This window comes from Bidens hawaiensis, unplaced genomic scaffold, assembly GCF_021521415.1.
Source record: "Bidens hawaiensis isolate Kalapana, Puna unplaced genomic scaffold, B.hawaiensis_p1.1 tig00005663_1, whole genome shotgun sequence".
NCBI lineage: Eukaryota > Viridiplantae > Streptophyta > Magnoliopsida > Asterales > Asteraceae > Bidens > Bidens hawaiensis.
The window spans coordinates 105894-127277 of NW_027491369.1; the positions used below are offsets into that span (position 1 = coordinate 105894).

The 21384-nt window shown below is 36.5% G+C and overlaps 2 protein-coding genes and 1 pseudogene across 3 annotated transcripts; 1 reads left to right on the forward strand and 2 right to left on the reverse strand.

The window, feature by feature from the left end:
• Nucleotides 1-2044: 2044 nt before the first annotated feature.
• LOC143630415 (uncharacterized) lies at nt 2045-2596 on the reverse strand. The gene has a single exon (XM_077099435.1). The coding sequence runs from the start codon at nt 2594-2596 to the stop codon at nt 2045-2047; it is 552 nt and encodes a 183-aa protein (XP_076955550.1).
• A 9922-nt stretch (nt 2597-12518) lies between these two features.
• Nucleotides 12519-15471, forward strand: LOC143630381 (uncharacterized; annotated as a pseudogene). Its single transcript, XR_013153151.1, has 10 exons — nt 12519-12607; nt 12697-12770; nt 13426-13489; nt 13604-13665; nt 13778-13859; nt 13944-14177; nt 14279-14407; nt 14487-14548; nt 15050-15169; nt 15248-15471. The product of XR_013153151.1 is annotated as an uncharacterized LOC143630381 (transcript).
• Nucleotides 15472-16142: 671 nt separating this feature from the next.
• Nucleotides 16143-18051, reverse strand: LOC143630436 (glycosyltransferase BC10-like). The gene is made up of 2 exons (XM_077099448.1): nt 17376-18051; nt 16143-16818 (listed from the first exon to the last, which is right to left on the reverse strand). The coding sequence occupies exons 1-2, from the start codon at nt 17892-17894 to the stop codon at nt 16180-16182; spliced, it is 1158 nt and encodes a 385-aa protein (XP_076955563.1). The 5' UTR covers nt 17895-18051; the 3' UTR covers nt 16143-16179.
• Between the last annotated feature and the right edge of the window lie 3333 nt (nt 18052-21384).

Consider the following 21384-nt stretch of genomic DNA (forward strand, 5'->3'; position numbering starts at 1 on the left):
GCCGGGATTGGCTGGCGATGAATGAGGAATTGGATGAGCTGGATCTTAATTTAATTGACGCCAAGAAGGAAGCCCTCAAGGCTCTGACCGAAGCTCGAGGGAATCACCAAGCTTTGGAAACTGAGAAAACCAACCGCCTTGCCACTGAGGAAGCCAAGGCTGTTCTCCAGAAGCAACTGGATGAGCAGGCTGAGCTAATAAAGACCCTTCAGGCTGACTCAGCAGCTAAGGACAAGCGCTTGTCCGACCTTAACGCCAAAAACCGGGGCCAAGCCTTGGAGTGCGCTGGTCACAAGTTGGAACTTGTCCGAGCGAAGGCGGACAAGAAGTGGCTCTTGACAACATCAATTCCCAAGGTATTTAGTCTTTTGTTTGACGCAAATGATTGAACTTATCCGTATTCATTCATATTTGTACGTCTTAACAGGTTATCACTGATGTTCGGAACAGTGATGATCTTGGAAATTGCGTTGCCATTTTGCTGAACGCATCCAAACAAGCTGGCCGCTAGATAGGCTTTGAGGAAGGCTACAAATTTGCTTCGGAAAACAAGCTTCCAGAAGAGTATATCTTGCACGGCCAGAACACTGCTGCCATTCTTATTGAAAAAACCAAGGCTTTTGATACATTAAATTTTTCCCTTTCTGAACATATATCTGAGCATGCGGATAAAGAGGATGAAATGGAGCAGCTGAAAGAGCTCCTTGACCTTGATGAAAAAGATCAAGATGACAATAATGATGATAATGTAGGGGGCGAAAATGTCGCCCCATAAATGTACATATATCCTCCTTGTAAATATTTCCCTTTTGTAATCTCTTTTGATTAATAATAAGAAGTCTTGCTTTCTTCCGGTGCACATTGTCTTATGTGTTATAATATAAGTGTCTTTCCGGAACTTCATTTTTGTCAATAAAAGATTACAAACAAAATAATTATGAGACTAACAAAAGGTTTCCATAAATCAGGCATAAGCCCTATTACAAAAAATGAAACTTCAAGATTTCTGCTAGTCTAACTGGGCACGCAGGCCAAAGTAAAAGAGCAATCAAGACTGCTACATATAGTATTTCTTCAACTGTGCTGCGTTCCATGTTCGATGGATTTCAGTCCCGTCCAATTTTTCTAACTTGTAGGCACCTTTGGTTAATACTTGTTTGACTTTATAATGTCCCCCCCCAAGTTGGGGCCAACTTGCCCAGAGGCTCCTGGCTGGAAGCCTCATTATTGGGGAGGACAAAGTCTCCCGCATCGAACTCACATTTCTGGACCCGCGAGTTGTAGTATTTCTGAAGCTGTCGCTTATAATTGTGCTCGCGGATCAATGCTAATTCTCTTCTTTCCTCAAGTAGATCAAGATTCATCCGGAGTTCATGATCGTTGTCATCTATCAGCAGAACTCTTGCGGATGGAATCCCAATTTCAGCTTGGATCATTGCCTCAGTGCAGTAGGTTAGACTAAACGGTGTTTTTGAATTGTTGGAATTCCTTTGGGTGCGAAAGGCCCACAGTACATGGGGAAATTCGTCCACCCAGCCCGTCCGCTTAGTCCCTAACCTTGCCTTAATCCCTTCCTTGATAGTTCGGTTGGTTCTTTCGACCTGACCATTTGCTTGCGGATGAGCTACAGATGTGAAATTTTGAATAACTTGCAGTTCTTTCAACCATTCCTGTAGTCCGCTATCAGCAAATTGGGTCCCATTGTCACTTACCAATTCCTGCGAAAGACCAAACCGGCAAATGATGAATTCCCAAAGGAATTTTTTCACGCTTGATGCCGTTATTGATGCAACCGGTTTGGCTTCCACCCATTTGGTGAAGTAATCAATGGCCACTATCAAGAACTTGACTCGTCCAAGGGCTTCCGGGAATGTATAGCCCACTTCTGGAATGGCCAGGCGGATGTTACCGGGATCAATTCATTCTTGGGACGTAGGGTATTGGGGGGCATGACGTTGGCAAGAATCACACTTTCTGATTTCTTGCACATCGTCCAAGTGCATGCCAGGCCAGTAATACCCCACATTCATAATCTTTGAAACCGTCATCCTCGGACCCCGTGTAAACCACAAATGCCTTCGTGAACCTCTCTAATTAAGTAGTTTGCGTCTTCCGCGTCTACACAACGTAACAGCGAACCGAGGAATGATCTCCGGTATAATATGCCATCGTTCAACTGGTAATTTAAAGCTTTGTGTCTAATTTTCCGAGCCTCACCTTTTTCTGCTGGGAGAGCTCCAAATGATAAGTAAGCTTTAATCGGTGTCATCCATGATTCGACGCCCGTTTGTATTACCAAAACTTGACTTTGTGGGACGGACGGGTGGTCCAGGACTTCAACGCGGATATCTTTAGCAATGTGTTCGAAGTTTGTCGAAGCCAGCTTGCTAAGAGCATCCGCACACTTGTTCTCGCTTCTCTTTATATGAATAATATTGAAGGAAGAGAACTGTCGTATTAAGTCCTTTGCTTGAGTGAGATAAGAAGCCATAACGTCATTTTTTGCTTCATACGTTCCGTTAACCTGTCCCACAATTAGCATGGAATCCACCCGTGCCTCCAAAAACTTCACCCCAAGCTTTTTGGCTATCCGCATGCCTGATAGGAAGGCTTTTCATTTCGCCTCATTGTTGGTACTTTTAAAGTCCAATTTTATGGCGTATGTGAATTCATGTCCCTCAGGATTGACTAGCCTGAGGCCTGCACCGGATCCTTCGCTGCTTGAAGCTCCATCCGTGAACAATGACCAAACTTATCCTTGTTCTGGAGGTGCTAGGGGTTGTTGTTCAATCAAACATTCTTTTTCTTTGTGCTGCAGAACTTCAGTAACGAAGTCCGCCAGCACTTGTCCCTCGATTGTTGGTATGGGTTTGTATTCGATCGCATGTTCACCCAACTCAATAGCCCATTTGGCCAACCGTCCGGACAACTCTGGTTTACTCAACACATTCTTGAGTTTGTATCCGATCAGGACATTTATGGGGCGCCCTTGGAAATATCTGCGGAGTCATCAGGCTGCATAAACCAGTGCCATTACAAGTTTTTCTAACATTGAGTGTCTGGTCTCTGGATCTGACAACGTTCTGCTGACATAATAAATTGGAGTTTGGACGTTCTTTCTATCTGTCAGTAGCACAGCCCCGACGGCAATATCAGAAGCGGATAAATACAGTGTCAAGGGTTCACCCGCGTATGGTGCTGTTAGAGTAGGCAACTCCATTAAGCATTTTTAACCTCTAAGAATGCTTGTTCAGCTTCCTCGGTCCACTTGAAATGTGCCTTCTTGAGGTAGTTTCTAAGTGTTGACACAAATGGGTAAGACTTGGCCACGTGATTTGCTAAGAATCGGTTTAGCACCACGAGTCTTCCATTAAGTGTCTGAACCTCTTTGAGGGAAGAAGGAGAAGGCATGCGGGCTATAGCTTGGACTTTGTCAGGGTTAGCTTTGAAGCCCGCATCCGTAACTATGACTCCAAGGAACTTTCCTTCTTCCATCCCAAACGAACACTTGGCTGGATTCAACTACATGTTGACACTTCTCAATGTTTTGAAAGTTTCCTCAATATCTCTTAGCATTTGATCTTCTTCAATGATTTTGATTACTAAGTCGTCCATATAAACTTTCAGATTTCGACCTATCTGATCTTTGAACGCTTGATCCATCAACCGTTGATATTTGGCACACGCATTTTTCAAGCCGAAGGGCATCATTTTATAACAAAATGTTCCTTGATCTGTGCGAAATGCCTTCTTATCCTCATCACCAGCTGCCATGCGAATTTGGTGATAGCCCTTATAGGCGTCGAGGAAACATTTGAACTTAAACGGGGACATAGCATCTACTTTGAGATCTATTTCTGGCAATGGGTAGCAATCCTTTGGGCATGCTTTGTTTAGATCTTTAAAATCAATACACATCCGCCACGTTCCGTTGTTCTTCGGAACAATGACTGGATTAGCTACCCATGTCTGATACTTGCTTTCTCGGATAATCCCAGCATGAAGAAGATCTTGCACTTGCTCATTCATAGCTTTCGTTTGTTCTGGGCCCATCTTTCGCTTTTTCTGGACAATTGGGGTAAACATCAGGTTCACCCTTAATTTATGCTCAGCAATGCTCCTCGGGACCCCAGTCATGTCTGTGGGCTGCCAGGCAAAGATGTCCACGTTCTTAGTCAACAATTGCTTTAAAAAAGTCCTTACTATCTCGGAAATAGCATGTCCAATGACAATTGTTTGATTAGGGAATTTCTTGTTCAAAACCCACTTTTCCGGCTCAGTCCTTAAGGTTTTCTTTGGGACCTTGCCGGGCCTTGAACTCTCAGTTGCAAAGCAATGTCGGTTGACATGAATTATTGCCACACTGGTGCGAGTCGGGACTCCTACTGCACCGTGGGCTGTGGACGGGTGGGCGTTGAAGTCACCAATCGTCTCCCGTCCTAAAATGATGTCATGCTTAGAAGTTGCTGGCAGGATCAAAAATTCCACTTCCTCCGTTCTTGAATGAATTCCGTCGCTGAGTGTTACCGGAAACGATATCACCCCTCGCGGATGCATTATCTCTCCTCCAAAACCATAAACGGGGCATGAATCGGTTTTAATCTTTCTTTGTCTTCCTCCTCTAATTGTTCGAAACACTGTTCGTACATGATGTCGGACGTACTGCCAGTATCAAAGAACACATATTGCGATCGATAGTGACCAAAAAGAGCGGTGATTATCAACAGATTCTTGTTACATGATCCGCCTCTGATTCGAGGAAAAATCACGGGCTCATTTTTCCATTCTTCATCAAAATATTCCCTCTGTTTTCCTCCAACCCATTGTCCACCCTAAATCATGTGGACATTCAAATCCTTCACTTGCCTTTTAGCTAGGCCGTGGCTATCCCTTTGCGGGAGGCTTGCCAGTCCCTGGTCGTGTGTCTTTGACCAAATGTTCAAGTTTACCATTTTTAACGACTACTTCAATTTCATTTCTAAGGCCACACACTCGTTCGTGTTGTGTCCGATATCGTTATGGTATGAGCAACGCTTTTTGTTATCGAGAAATGACTTCCTCGGTATTGGTTGAGGCTTTCTGAAAGTCAAGTTCTCAGTAGTGAGGATTTCTGAGGGAGTCTTTGATAACGGGGTCCAACTCTTGTTGGAGGACCGGGCTGAGATATTATGTTTGTTCTTATTACCAATCAGAGATCTTGCATCAAATTGCTTTGGCTGTTCCGTAGTCGACTGTAATCTCGACCAAATTGTTCCCTTGGCTTGTCAATTCGGTCTTGGAGTATGAAACTCGACCTTTGGTAATTGCTTCTAGCTACTGGAACCTAATGTTTTTTCGGTTCTTGAAAATAGCTTAGCTGCCTTTATAATTTCATCCCAAGATTCGGGCATTCCGTCTTTCCCTATTAGCGTGCGAATCAAGCCGTCGCTATGGACATTCTTGCGGAATGCTCCCCTCAGCATATCTTCACTAACTCCTCCGATGTTAAGGCTCTCGTTGTTAAAACGAGTAATGAAGTCCTCAATGGACTCATTATTCCGCCTTTCAACATCCAATATTTTCGAAGGATCACAAGTATGCTTTCTTTGTTGACTGAAATGTTGAGAGAATTTTGCTACGAAGTCATTCCAGCTCTTGATCTGTCCGCCGGGCAATTTTTCGAACCATTCCCGAGCGGCTCCAGTAAACGTCAATGCAAACATGTGACACCAATATGGAAGAGTCCAACCACCGACTCTTCCAACTGCTACAAACCTTAACAAATGATCGCTGGGATCCGTCATTCCATTATATGTCCCAACAGATGTCGGGATTTTGCATTCATCGGAAACGGAGCTGTCGCGATGCTTGCAATGAACTTTGACTTCTCAGCGAAAGATTCTGGATGATAAGATTTGGAAAAATCGTGCTCAGCATTACTGTAGTATTCCGCATGGCGGACAACTGGTCGCGGATAACTAGCCCCTCCGTATGAAGGAAGACGACTGTCCCCGCTGTAATAACTACCTTCCGGACGATACGTTGAATCATGTCCGTCAAGTTCGTCCTCGTACCCGCATATCTATGCGGGGACGAGGACGTAACCTCCGGATCTCACCCAGATTTTGCTCTAGTGGCTGACTGTACTGAATGTGACTTCCCCGTATGGGAGGAGAAACCGATCTCCTAGGAGAGTCATCATACGTCAGGGTACGAGCGTGAAAACGCTCGTTCCGTATCCTACGTTCATACTCAGCTTTTAGATTGTCTTGTTGGATACGAAGCCACTCGTCCGGAGACAAGAGTCCTTTGGATCTAGAGTTATGATGCCGAACTCTTCTTAGAGTAGAGTCATCGGAATTCTCTTCCAAGCCTAAATCTGAGTGAGTTCGGTGAGCATCTCTCATTATTCGTTCCAGATCTCCAAGATAGGAACCCCCTGGAGCTGTAACATGCCCAAAGTCAGTAGTTGGGGTAACAACGTTTCCGGTTCCTACCGGAGTAACACCTACTTGTTGAGCAAACAGTCCCCGAGCCGTCGAACCACCCAAGGAAAAACTTCCAGGGTTTACAGCATCGGTTCTTGTAACAGGGGTCGAGGTTCGAGCAAACACAGACGTTGCTCCTTCACGTGTTTCAAGGTTGAGATCGCGTGAAGACTGTGGCTGGTTCTCCGTCGGCCCTTTAGGCAACTGATTCATATCGTAAAGAGAACGGAAAAAATTCTTGTTGTTCTAACAAAAGCACGGATGGCGCCTATGAAGAAACACGGATCTACTCCCCTTGACTGGTCCTAGATCCAATGAGTCAACAGGGTAAGGTACGGTTAACTTCCAATACGATATGAACTCAATTCCCAAAGTCCAGTGACGTGAACCTGCAAAACAGACACCGTGAGCTCGTTACGGGAAGGACAAGAAGGGGGGCCTTCCCGTAACCACCCTCCGGCGTGAGAATAAGTACAATTCCGATGAAGATAAAGTACTTAAGTATATTGAGAGAGTACAGTGGGAGTGAATGAATACCTCATGATGATTGAGAGGGTATTTATAGCCGAAGAGTGTGGGAAGGTGATTGGGCCAGCTGTCTCTATAGAAGATGCTCTTGTAACCAACTGGACACGTGTCCTCATATGATAGGTTCAGCTTATACGTTGCATGTGCATGTATAACAACCTAGACACGTGTCTTCTCATGATAGGGTGGTGGACAACCCTGACCATGTGCACGGTTATGACGGCCTTGCCAGGTGTTCTTTTCTGGTTGGTTGAGAGATCACGTATTGCTCAAGAAAGCATCTTGGTAGATCTTCTAGAATGTTACTAATTAATGACAGTTGTCTCGGGGCATTACCTCGTAGTTATTTACGCGGACGAATGTTCCATCCTGCGGATGACTTTTGAGGGTGCCAGGATGCTTCCGCATGCCTTGTGGGTGTGTTTCTCCCGCCAATAATTATGCGGGTGGTTTATATGTCCCGCGGGTGTCTTATGAAGGACTTCTGGTTGACCCGCAAGTAATACTTAAGGGTATTTGGGTCTTTTTGGTACCCTACCTCTATAAATACGGATTAACTATTATATTTATAATATTAATAACCTAATTTAAATTAAATAAATATCATTATATAATTTTAATTAAATAAATAATAAAAAATCAAAATCAGTGTTGCTGAGACTCAAACCCGCGCAGCACAGCCGGCACAAACACAAGACACACACGTAAACAAACTGCACTATCATATCTTTTGTTATAAACTCCAAACAGGCATAATAAATCTTAACCAGACATTGAACCAGTGCTCCAAGAACCCTAGCAAATCGTATCAATTAATTCCGATCATGTTTGTTTGATTAAACATGGGGTTAATGTACTGTCATGGACGACGAACAAGACTGAGAAGTTAATTACCTTAAATGACGAGTATACGGAGGTTAATTTGCTCACTAATGGCTGGCTATAGCAAGAACAAGAACGGATACAAGATCGCTGAGATAATCCAATTAACTTTAGGGGTATGATGGCGCTAGTATAAAGATGGTGTGGATATGCTTAATTGAGTTATGATCATCGTAATGCTACATATTGATTAACGGGTTAAAGATGGTTCGTATATTAAGAAATTCGTATCTCATTTGATCGTTTGTTCCCAAATTAACTAAGTCGGTAAACCGATTATAACACGATAAAAGATTTCCCTAGATCAATTCCAAGCTTGCAACGAGAATTTAGGTCCAAGTTAACCGTTTTGGTACACAGGTTTGTTATACGGGTCGTGGGTTTGGGTTTGGATCATGGGTAAACGGGTTGGTGGTTTAAAATATATAGAAATTGCACTTTAGTACTTGGGGAATGAAGAGGGAAACAGAAATAGTTTAAAGTTTAGTTTGGGGTTATAAATGTATATTTTTCAAAGTTAAATATATATAATAAACAAATAAAAAATATATCATATTCACTCGATAAACGTGACACATTTTAATTGATAAAATTACTCGAACATAAAACGGGTCGGGTAATATAGATTGGGAAAAAAACCGAGTTGTTATAGAAACCCAATCACATTTATAATTCTAACTTTCATTTGTTTTACATTTTCAAGTCAAAACTTTGAACCCGTAATAAATTTGACGATAAATCTATTTGCATTCTCAAAATTTTAAAAATATTCAGATTGCCCCTCTTTTACCCGTAACAAATTTGAGCCAAATGTAGTTAGTTTGTACTAAACGATCTATTTAACAACTTTTAACCCGTAACAATCAAATTTAAGTTCCATAAAAAACTCAACGCAATCCTTGATAAGAAAACCCAATAAACTAAATATGATAAACTTTATTATATTTAAAAGTGATTGATATATACTATCCTTAGAATTTAACACATATATGTATAGTTTACTAAATTAACTGAAAAATAAATGGATAGATTTAAATCATATATTTATAATTTATAAATTTATATGACAATGTATAAAAGAAATCAATAGATAAATGAATTTATATTTAAAAAATGAAACAAGTTTTAAGCATATATTTATAATTTAATGATTAAAAAAATTACTTCGTAAATTAAAAGCATATTATAGTGTTTTTTGTTGTATTTTTTATTACATTCTTCAACAATATACACAGTATAATGTGTTAATACTAACATTTAAATTTATATTCTTTTTAATATTTAACAAGCACAGTTTGTTGTTGATTTTTTGATTTCACCAAATATGTTGTGAAATGTATTCCAACAATGTATGGTAGTATAATATGTAAATATTTATTTTTATAAAAGTTTATAGATATAACATAATTAGAGTTTGTAGAAAAGTGAATAATTTAACTATGTTATAGATATAATATAAACGAAGTGTAAATGGAAAATGAATAATTATTAATCTATGACATATATTAGTTTTGGATAGAAAAAATTGTAAGAATTAACCACAAACTGACACAACAAGGCTTACAATACAAACACTTAGATGGTATTGCTACAGTGTTTCCTATTCATATTTTATAATATGTTTCGTGACTAAAGAGTTTACATTCCCCGCAACAAGGTGTGAGCACCTTTCAAGTGTGGCCTAAATTAGTTATGTTAGTTTTTTCAATTTATTTATATGTTAATTTTCATTTAATGCGAGTGTCTTAAAACTTATCTTGTTCATAATAACATTATTGAAATATTTTATTAAGACCTTTAATTAAGAACTAATTAAATGTTGGGACATCCCTGTCCAACGGAACAACAAATACAAATTTCTCCATGACAAAATGAGTTTGTTATATCTTGCCAATAGGGAACGACATTCAAGCAATCATCTATACACGAGGGCTCGGAACAATGCTTCGTTACATCAGAAGAAAAACCACACTTATCATTACCTGCTTGTAAAATATGCAAGAGTGTTAATTAAATTAATATTGAATTAAGCCATTAAAATATATTAAATGTATGATATACTAAGAAATTAGCTTTCAAAAAAGTATTACCGTACTTCCTACATTCTTCTTCAGGTTTAGCCATATAACTTATAACATTTGAAAATATCATATAAAGAGAGACAACATACAAAATATTTTTCTCCATTTCCAAACTTTGAGTACAAACACCACATAGTAAAATTATGACCGTGAATAGATGGTATTTATAATGTGTACTAACATAATATTATATTCTATGTAAATAATATTATATCCTATTTGAATAATATTATATCTTATTGTTGTAATTGGATTCTTAAAAGTAAATGGTCATAAATGAACTGTAAATGAACTTATAGGATCTGCTAAGGTTGTTGTAATTGTAATTGGTTGATGTGGATACAAAAGACATCTATCTACACGTCAAGTGAGTTCTAGCTTAATTCACTCGCCGATTTTATAAGCATACAATAGCATCCAACGTGCCAAAATAAAAGTTCACTAAAAATAGGTTGAGAAGAAAAAGTACTTACCAAAATGGGTGATTTTAAAAGTATTTATTAAATGAGTTAATTCTTAAAATCTTTTTATTTCTCACTCCTAATATTGCTTGGTTAATCTTATTAGGTTACTTGATGAAAAATATTTAGAAACTAGTTTGAGGCCCGTGTACTACACGTGTAGTTCTTGAAAATACGATATTTAATAAATAATCAGTATACAAGAAACAATAAACCCGTTAAACACTATAAATACAGTCGTTGTACAATAGTCTTTAAAACAATTTTAAACTAAAGGATAATAATATATATCAAATGTTTGAAAAACAATATAAAGTAAGTATTAAATTAACAAATTTTGAAGCATAAATTTTAATAATGGTAACTATTATTTTACTATTTTAAATTTGTTAAAAAGGGTAAGGTTTAATGTAGGAGTGGCAAGTGACAAAACTTGTAGCCTTTTATCAGAGAGAGTCTATTGCACGCTCGTGTTGGACATAGTTGATACACTAGGTTGATAGTTGCTCCTCTCTCCTCATGTAGGTTTGCTCACAAGCCGAAAAATAGATCAACCTTGGCTTGACTTTAAAAAGTTTCATAACTCGGTTATTTAGAAACCCCTACCTGACTATCTCGTCTTCTATTATACTTTAGCTCCTTTTTTGTTTTAGTTATTCTCTTTTATTTTGCTTCTACTTGCTTTCATTTTTCTTCCCAAAAATCAAATCATAAAATTTTAAAAAATCTCTTTTATAATAATAATAATAATAATAATATTTGGTTTTCTTGTAAAACATTTGATCTAAATTAATATTTACTTTTCTTTTACTTGGTATAAAAAATTACAGCAAATGAGTCGTTGGCGGGGGGTGGAACCGTTTACTTTTATAATACATTCTGTTGAAACCGGCGCCACGGTATTTGGTTAGTTGATTGGGTCAAGTACGTACATATATATATATATATATATATATATATATATATATATATATATATATATATATATATATATATATATATATGCGGCATTGGGTATTCAGTCGCGTCAAGTTCTCATCCACATATCCAATAATTAAAAGGCTCACAAGTAAACACAAGCGACTGTGTTAGTTATAGTCAAGGGCGGACCCACGTAGTATGGATCGGGGTCCCGGGACACCAGTGTTTTTTTCGAAATTTCTTTGAAGCGCTATATTGAATTTATTAAGGACCCCATAAGAATCAATATTTGGAACCCATGTTATTTTCATTGATGTGGTCTAGTGGAAAGTCCCTTGTGTTTACCTTCCAAAGGTCGCCGGTTCAATCCTTGCTCTGTTTTTTGTTGTTTTTCTGTTTTATTTTTATTATTTGTCATTTAGTTAGGTTTAACTCCCTCTGCAGCCATTTGATATGTACTGATTAAAATCCCAATCTCCTGATTCTACACAATTTAATTCAGCATGTGTCCTTATTCATTTCCTAATTCCTAGCCTGTATAGTTAATTGTTATTCTTGTTTACGTAAGTTTGTAAGTAATTTTGTAACCCATTAAGTTCATGTTATCCTACCTCTTAGTTTGCAAGCCTTTAAAAAGGTAGGAGAATTAAGTTAATGTTCTTTTATTTAGTTCCTCCCTAAATTTTTTTGTACAACGATTAACATGTTGGAACTCAACACCATTCCAACACCGTAACTCACACACATCTCAGATTCTCAGGCCTCAACCAACACTAACACAATCACGCCACCTCACCGAGTCTCCAACCAACATCGGTTCCTCTCGGCTAGCCTCCACCCCACTTATCTCTTATCCATCTCGTCCGCCCTCTGACTTTGTCTCATACAAAAGATCATTTTAGGGCTAATATTGATTGATTTTATATTGGTAATTAACACAAGAATTATTTTGTATGTTTTATTATCAAATTGTTGTTAGATTGTGACGTAGTTTTGTAAAAACTTGAATATTAGAGCTAATTATGCAAGGATTGTTTGTGTGTGTTTTATTATTATGTTTCTCGCCTTGACTCGACCCGACCCGACTCGACTGACGATCGGCCCGAAAATTTGAACACCGTAAAAATAGGACCCCGTTGTCAAAAAATCCTGGGTCCGCCACTGGTTATAGTTCAAATTTATCAAACTTAAACTCGTTGTTAGCTATTATCATATCATGGGTACCGTCATCGACTCTCATTTCTTGGCGCTCACGGCAATCGTCACTGTAATTATTAATATTAATTATCTATCTATATCTCTGCCCTATTCTAATCATAATATAATAATTCTATCATCTTCTAATTATTGTTATAGATTGGTTACCAGTTGCTGTTCTTCATAATCACAGCACTTCTCAAATTCCATAAAGTTACTGATTTTGCTGATACGCACGTTTAGAATAATCACTTTTTCATTACCTTCAGTTTCACTTTATGATGTTGTTTCTAGCTACTACTTTATGTATGTTTAGATCTGGTTCTCAAATTGTGCTAGATTTTGTTATTAAGTTTATTGTAGGTACCTATAGGTGTGCATGGGTTGGGTTGGGTTGGCTCGGTTTCGGTTTTGCCATTTGCGCGTGAAAATGTTGGGGCGAAACAAAAATTGTGTTAGCCAAAAATAATGAATTTGGGCCTAAATTTTGTTTGTAATGTATAATCATTTAATTGTTAATTTATTATACATACGGGCTAAAATATTTGGGTTAAGCTGTATATTAAATTATTATAAATAATATAGATTTCTAAAAATGTAAAATAAAAAATAAAAATCTATAAGTTCAGTTTGGTCTTTTGGTTTTAGTTACACGCAAAACCGAACCGAACCAAACCAAACCAAACCAAAAGTTTGGATATTTCGGTTTCGGATTAGATTTTTCAGTTTCATGCACACCCGTACCTAAGATTTGGTAGAATCATAATGTTTTGAACAGATGCTAATTGCTTATTAAAATCACTTATCTGCATTTGATTTTTGAAATAAGCAACTTTGTTATAGTTGACTCATTCTGATGCTGGCATTCACTTCATTTTCTACAGGAAGCACAAATTTTGTTATAATCTCTCTATTAACCTTGATTCTCAAAGGTTCATGGCATTTGAGACAGGTAAAATTTGGAACCAAATAATAATATCATAATTTGGAATTTAATCCTAGATGCACTTATGCTTATTTACCCTATGTGTATTCATATTTCATATTATTATTTTGTTCATTTCAGACGGTTTTGACCTTCCTTGTTGTAGTATGGGGTCTTCGCCTTGCATTGTTTCTACTAATGAGGTATAGACGCCCGATCATTCGTAAATATCATAATAATATATAATTAGTTCATTGTTCTTTAACCTTCATTCTGGTTTATGTTTTTAATTTTAATCTTTCTTATTTTTTGCAGAATCTTAAACTGGGGAGAAGATCGACGGTTTGATGAAATGCGGACTAATTTGGGAAAATTAGCTGTTTTCTGGATTTTTCAGGTTTCATTTTTCGCTTCTTTTGGGGTTTATTTTTCTTTACAATCTTGCTAATTATTTAGTGATTATTGTTTATTTTTATGGCAGGCTGTATGGGTCTGGACAGTAAGTTTACCTGTAACAGTTGTCAACGCTAGTGACTCGGATCCAGATATCGAAGCACGTGACATAATCGGGTGGATTATGTGGGCTGTCGGTCTCACAATTGAGGCATCTGCTGACCAACAAAAATTAAATTTCAAAAATGCACCCAAAAATGGGGGGAAATGGTGTAACGCTGGACTATGGGGATATACTCGTCATCCAAACTACTTCGGCGAGGTTAGTGGTTGAATCTGTTGAGTCATTTCATGTCAGTTACCGCCACGTCAGCACCGGCTTTTCTGTATTCAGTTTGAGTTATAATATATATCTGCTTGCAGATTTTACTTTGGTGGGGAGTTTTTGTGGCTTCGACTCCTGTATTGGATGGTGCTGAATGGCTCGTTGTGCTTGGGCCATTATTTTTAACATTATTGCTTCTTTTTGTTAGTGGGATACCGCTGCTTGAGGTTCGGTTTCTTATAGTTCTTTGTTATATATAATTTAATATTATTATCATTGCTTTAAGCTGTTAAAAAACGAATTTAGGAGTCTGGAGATAAGAAGTATGGAAACGTGGCTGCATATTGACAGTATAAAAAGACAACAAGGTTTGTTAAGGATGTCCTTCACTTCCAAACATTAAAGAAATTATTTTTCTGATATTTAGAAATCATCATCATCATCGTACTCAGTATATCCCACCAATAGCAATGCTATGGTAGGGTCTGAGGAGGGTAAGATGTAGACAGCCTTACCTCTATCCCATAGGGATAGAGAGGCTGCTTCCGGTGAGACCCCCGGCTCGATAGTAGTTTTGCATCAAGCCTTGGACATAAGGCACATAGCACTCAATCATCGGGACACCGGCTGATCGGTGCATGTGCCCTTGTCTTTCGGCTATCAACGCCACCACATGATGCCTGATTAACCTTCCGCCACTTTTAACGTTATTTTCACGAGATTAGTAAAATAACGTCAAAATTAGTGCAATTTTACTTTTGCCCACCCGAGGGTTCACACATATATACATTATATGCGCGCACCGCAAGCAGGGCCTCTGATATTTAGAAAATGGGAAAGAAATATTCGAATTTTTCCGTGGCTTTCAGTCCTTTGATTCCGCTGCCTACAGCGGTTTATGGCAACTTGCCCCCTTGGTTCAAAGCTGTTTTCCTATTTGAGCTTCCTTTGTACAACCGAAATCTTCCTAAAGAAGAAGCCTTGGGCTGGTAAGTCATTTTCTGTTTTAAAGTTGTGTAGAACCTGTAAAGTGTTGAAATTTCATGGGTGTAATTGTAACTTGCAAGGTATAGAGCTGGAAGTCAAGGAACAAAAATGGGTTGATTGATGATTTGTATACTGCATTGAATTGACACTGTGATGTATTTTTTTTATTATTATTATGATTGTATATAGTGTGGTATGTTCAATGTTGACTAAATGTGTAAGCAGAAGATTCAAGGGTTGATATTTTGACCTATTAACTTGTTGACTTATGAATTTTCTTAATAGAATATTTTGTATTGACTCACTTGGGAGAAGACAATATCTTATAATACAGTGTTGAATGTTGATAGATGCATTTTGCTTTGTGTAAATAAGCAACTATAATCCATAATGGTTATGGTAAATTTCTTACATAGCTCATCAAAGTTGAAAGTGAATTGTATGTAGTTTATGATGGAAAATTTCACCAAATGGTAACAAAGTTCTTCCAAGGTTTCTAGTCACTCGGTTATTTTTAATTACAAAAGTCACTCATGTTTTAACATTGTGCAATTGTAAATTCACGTGATTAAACGTGAGAATCAAGTAAAGTAATTATATTTACAAGTAGAGTAATTATGTAATTACATCATAGAGTAATTATGTAATTACTCTAGAATGTAATTACATAATTACTTTACTTGATTCTCACAATTAACACATTAATTTCATTTGTACGTTAACTTTCCCTTACAAGTTTTACCTAAAGTACAGCTAAATAATAACCAAGTTATATAATTGTTGCAGTTAGGCCATTTTTATTTTAACAGTCATAACAAATTCATATAAGCTAAAATTTTGAAATAACTTCAAGCTTTTGCAAACAAAACTGAAAATTAAGGTTTCCCAACATAATATAAACTAATTAACAAAAAGGAAACAGTTTAAGCTAAAAATATACAGAAAAAACTGTTCATATCATAATCTGTATGCGTAAATAAACTGTCTTCAAACTTACCAATTTCAGGCCAAATTAGTACCCCAAAAAATCAGATGCATAAAGCAGCAGCCGTTGTAAAGTACTAGGAGCAAACTTCCTAGCAAACAAATAACACATGGAAGCCGGCTTGTCATTATAAACACATTCGCGCCCTTCATGAAGTTTCATCATAAACCCCTCTGTAATATCTGGTGCCCCAAATGTTGCAGGGTGGGCCCCACCTCTAGACCAGTCAACCCAAGTTAAACTCCGGTTTGCTAGCAGATTTGGTGCCCGAATCGTTAACATAGTTGGGAAATAGTGTTCATCCACATAACAAGCAGGCCGACAAAACTCCAAGAACTTTGGGTAATATGCCACATCAGATATTATTATTGACGCAAGTTTTCGGTTGACTTCAAACCATTGAGACCCTTTTCTCCATTGAGAAATGTTGACTTCCGGTAACATGTTTGGGTTGTATCTACCACGACCAAATGGGCCCGGGTCATCAAATGCTCCCATGAAACTGTATTTGGATTGAGATATGTAATTGTAAATTGTTGTGAAATTGTAGATGGGAATGCATGATTCCGAGACGAGAATAAAGTATTCGTTTGAGATATCGAGAAGCGCGTTTGCTAATAGTCTTTTTTCTGCATCACAAATGCTCATTCTACCCCATTCAGCAATCTGCAAATATAATCATCTCATAACAGTTATATAACTATATTCTTATTTTGTTGAATATTAGTCAAATGTCTGAAATGCCCTTTGCTAAATTCAGAATCTTGTGCACCCATATGAACATAATGAGCGAATATGTAGAATCTAAACTATTACTAACCAACAAATTACTAACTTTGAAATTCAGAAATGACAAAACCTTAACAGATGATTACTGACAATCCAAAAAATCAAGATTTTGCAAATGAAAAAATATGTAGCATCTAAACTATTACTAACCAACAACAAATTACGATTTCTTAAAGTACAAAGGTCAAAACTTTCAAAAACATCTGTGAGGACATGTTTCTTTAATCTTTGCAATAGAAATTCGTGTTATAACGATTATAACAATGTTTGAAAACCTTTTGTCCTGTCATGAAACTGACAAGTAAAATCCCAGTATATACGATCATACGAGACAACTAGACATTTTCATCAATATATAAAATCAAATCAAAACAGTTACATAATATATACATTAATGATTAAGATAAGATGAAACCAGAAGGGTACAAATGCACCTGACTCGGTATCTGTCTGTTATAGAAAACAGACTCGGATGGAAACCGTGGTTCATATGACGGAAGTGAATGAATGTATATAGAAAAAAGACTTTCATGCCCCTTAAAAAACCGTTCCCATAAAGGAGCCAATGGCAGTGGGCCTTTAGTCAAGAACATAAAAGCAATCTTTGGAACTCTTGCAAAGGGATACTTTTTCACTTGTGGTACAAAAGACGCTCTCCAAAACAGCTCTTTGTCACTCATCGTGTGGATAAGATTCGAAGGTGGTCTGATCCAGTGGTCAAGATTGTTGCTTGGTTGTTCTTGGATACACGGTTGTAAAATTGGGATTGATGACGTTACTGTGGTAATGACTCCAGTTTTACGGATCATGTATATACTAAATAAAGAAATGGTAAAACATAAGACGAGGAATAAGGTGAGTAGTTGTATAAGTCTTTGTGGCAAAGCCCTAGATTGGTTTGATCGAGTTGTTATAATTGTAGTGGTAGTAGCAGGATCTTTGCCTTCTTCCATTGGCAATTATAACAATAACAATAATAACAATAATCTAGCAAGTCATTTGTGAACCTTAATCTTCAACCCTGAAATTAAAATCATAATACGGGATAGAGTTACAAGTCTAGTATTGATAATTAAATTAATATACAACAATTACATATGTTTTAATTCAAATTTAAGACCTAAAATCAAGCTGTTTGCAAACTACAGCCTTGGTTTAAAAAAAGCGTGATTTTTATGGAAAAAAAAGCGACCTGAGGCGCGCGTCTTTTCGTACACGGGTGGTTTTTTATGCATCGAAATGTTGTACAACATGTTTATTCTTATATTAAATCATACGTAATGTTTATTTATAGGTAAATGATGCTAAAAACCTATGATAGAAATAAAAACCTCGCAGCTTGCATACGAAAGCGTTTGAAATTTAAGCAGGATTAGAGCAATAAAAAGGGTTTTGGAATAATAGGTTTAATCAAAACCCTAAGATTTCAAAATACAGTAAACAAAAAGTAAAAGTTTCATAATAATAACAATAATAAGATTATGAATCTAGTGATTTTAAAAATGAACAAGAGACATGAATCAAGCATGAAGCGTGTATAGAAGAAGTAGATTAGATAACAATCAATTATTATCAATTAAAACATATGTGTGATCGATGAATAATAAGATGAAAAAAATCCTGAATTGGAGGATCTAAATAAGTAACTAGTTTAGGTCTAGTGATCAACTAAATAAAATAAAAATGAAAAGGGGAAATTAAAACAACGGCATACCGTCCGTAGCGTCAAGTGAATGGGATCAAAGGACGATTAATAATAATAATAATAATAATATGAGTGAGTCGGTACTGTTGAAGCTGATGTTAACTGATTGATTGATTGATTGATTGATAGAATGTGTCCAGTAGTTTTGGAAGGGGAGAATGCGAATGGTATGAATTATAACGAAATAAACAGACAGAAAGAGATCTATGGAATTGAATTCTAATAGAATGGAATTTGTGTGTCTGCTGAGATTGTGTTTTAGAATTAGAATTAGAATTAGAATTAGAATTGCTTACAGCACACCGCACGATCTGTGTGTGAGACACGCAGGAGAGGTTTTACAATTATTAATATTATTTTTGTTACCTATTTTGACTCTTTTACTGTTTATTTATTAATATTATATGTATATTTAACACTCTTTAATCATATGAATGAATATACCCCATAAATATTTATGCATATTATTAAATGAATTTCCTATTTTATTTTTTAAACGATTGATTTCATAAAATAACTAGCAAGTGTCTAGAAAAGAAATAAGAAACAAACTATAAAGAAAAATTACATCAGTTTCTAAGACTATGTGTAATGGATAATAAACTATGAAAAAATGAAAGATTCTTAATCCAAATAAAGCTTAAATATTTTATATCTTCCGTTGTTTTAGACACGATGGTCGCCTTGTTTTGAAAGTTGACATCATTTCTGGTCTTTCAAATGCATCAAAATGTCTGGGGATTATCCTATAAAAAACCTTATTATCTATATATTATCTATATAGATAAATATTAAAATGTCGGTGCCACAAAGTTTTATTAGATCATTGTGATGCCAATACAAAATGTGATTATTTGGTGTGTTGGTAGCTATAATGTGTGTTAAAACACAACCATTCAATCAACACAGGTTCGAGTCCTGTATTTGGTTTAAGGCTTCCCTTTTTTGGTGCAAGAATTTATAGAATTTTTCCTTTTAGTATTGCACTTGCTTTTTTTTTTCTTTTTTTATGTTATATATTTTTTTGTATTTTTTTTGTTTTAAATAATTTAATAGAACGAAATTGCTATTTTGGGTTTATTCCGAAACCGACCGAATTCATATCAATTCCAGCCGCAATGTCGGACAAAAGTTTTGCCCATCAAATAAACATTGTTTTAAATATGTTAATTTTTTGTATCATAAGCTTGCTACTGTTATCGGCCTCTACTAGGTACCATAACAAACCAAACCGATACCGATTAATGTCATTTTTAATCATAAGTTATACGTGTGCTGAAATCGTTTTGAAAACTTGTAGTGCCGGTGTTGTGACGAATTTAACTGATACCGACTGAGTTCGTGTCGATGCGCTGTCGCAACGCGGCAAAGTTGTTACCTAGTTTTCATTAATGCCCAAATTGTATGTTTCGCGAACATTTAAAAGGTCCCGGAGCTGAGAAAGAAAATATGGGAGGAATTGCTAACATACTGCCAAATAATCAAGGTAAAGTAACACAGGGTGAAATATCTACCAAGTAATAGCGCATGTAGGTTAATGTTAGGGGTAGCCTTCGCTGCCCCCCTCAACTTCTCGGTGGTAGTGTAAAAAAAATAAAATTTAGGTCGGTTTTCGTGTTTCATTACCCCTGACAAAAAATAATGTTACCACTATGTGTTTTAAGCTCAACCAATTTAAATTCAACCCAACTAAAGCCCAAACAAAGATGTAAAGCCCAACCAATAAAACTCACTAACCCTTAAAATAATATATCTTACACTTAAAATAATATATTATACGCTTGCTATACAATATTTTAGGCCTCACAAATACAAATGTTCTATCAAAGCGTCTTAAAAAAAATCAAGACTTGTTAGAAGCGTCTATGATAAGCGGGACAAACCGAACATTGAATAATCTAAAACAAAACGACGTTGACAAGATGTTGGCTAGAGTGACATTTTTTTGTGAAAAAAACAAGATTAAGATGTTAGATATAACGAAAAGTTATGGTAATCAACGAAACCGAAAGAATATCATTACTAATCGACATCATTGAGGTTGAAGTTTTTAATACCGTTTTTGATATGCAAATTCAAGAACTTGGAAATAAATTTAGTGAGGTCTCAACTAGATTGATAGAAAACATGTCCGGTTAAAATCCTTGTGATTCATTTTATACGTTTGACATATCAAAGATAAAGGCATTTTCTAATATGTATCCGAATGACTTTAGTAACGAAGAAAGATGGTGTATGGCGGGTGATCTCACGACATTTTATCACACTTTAAATTAATATGATAAATTTGCAAAATTATGTGAAATATGTGACTTTGCTCGTGTAATGGTGGAAACCGGAAAACGCGTCACTTTTCCTTTGATTTATCGTATATTGACGCTAGCGTTTGTTTTACCGGCTGCAACCGTAACCGTTAAAAGATGTTTTTCTAAAATGAAGCTTATCGAGACAGATTTGCGCAATCGAATGGATTACGAGTATTTGAACAATGCTTTAATTTGTGTGGCCGAAAGAGAAACTCTTAATAGAGTAAAAGAAGATGATGTAATGACTCGATTTCAAGCTTTCAAAAACCGAATGGAAGAAATATGCAGCTCATGTGTTTAAATTTATTTATCATCGTACTTCTATTTTTGTTTAGTTTACACTACATGAAATACGGTTAAAAAAAAATTTAAACATTATCCCTGATATTTAATAGAGTAAAAGAAGATGATGTAATGGCTCAATTTCAAGTT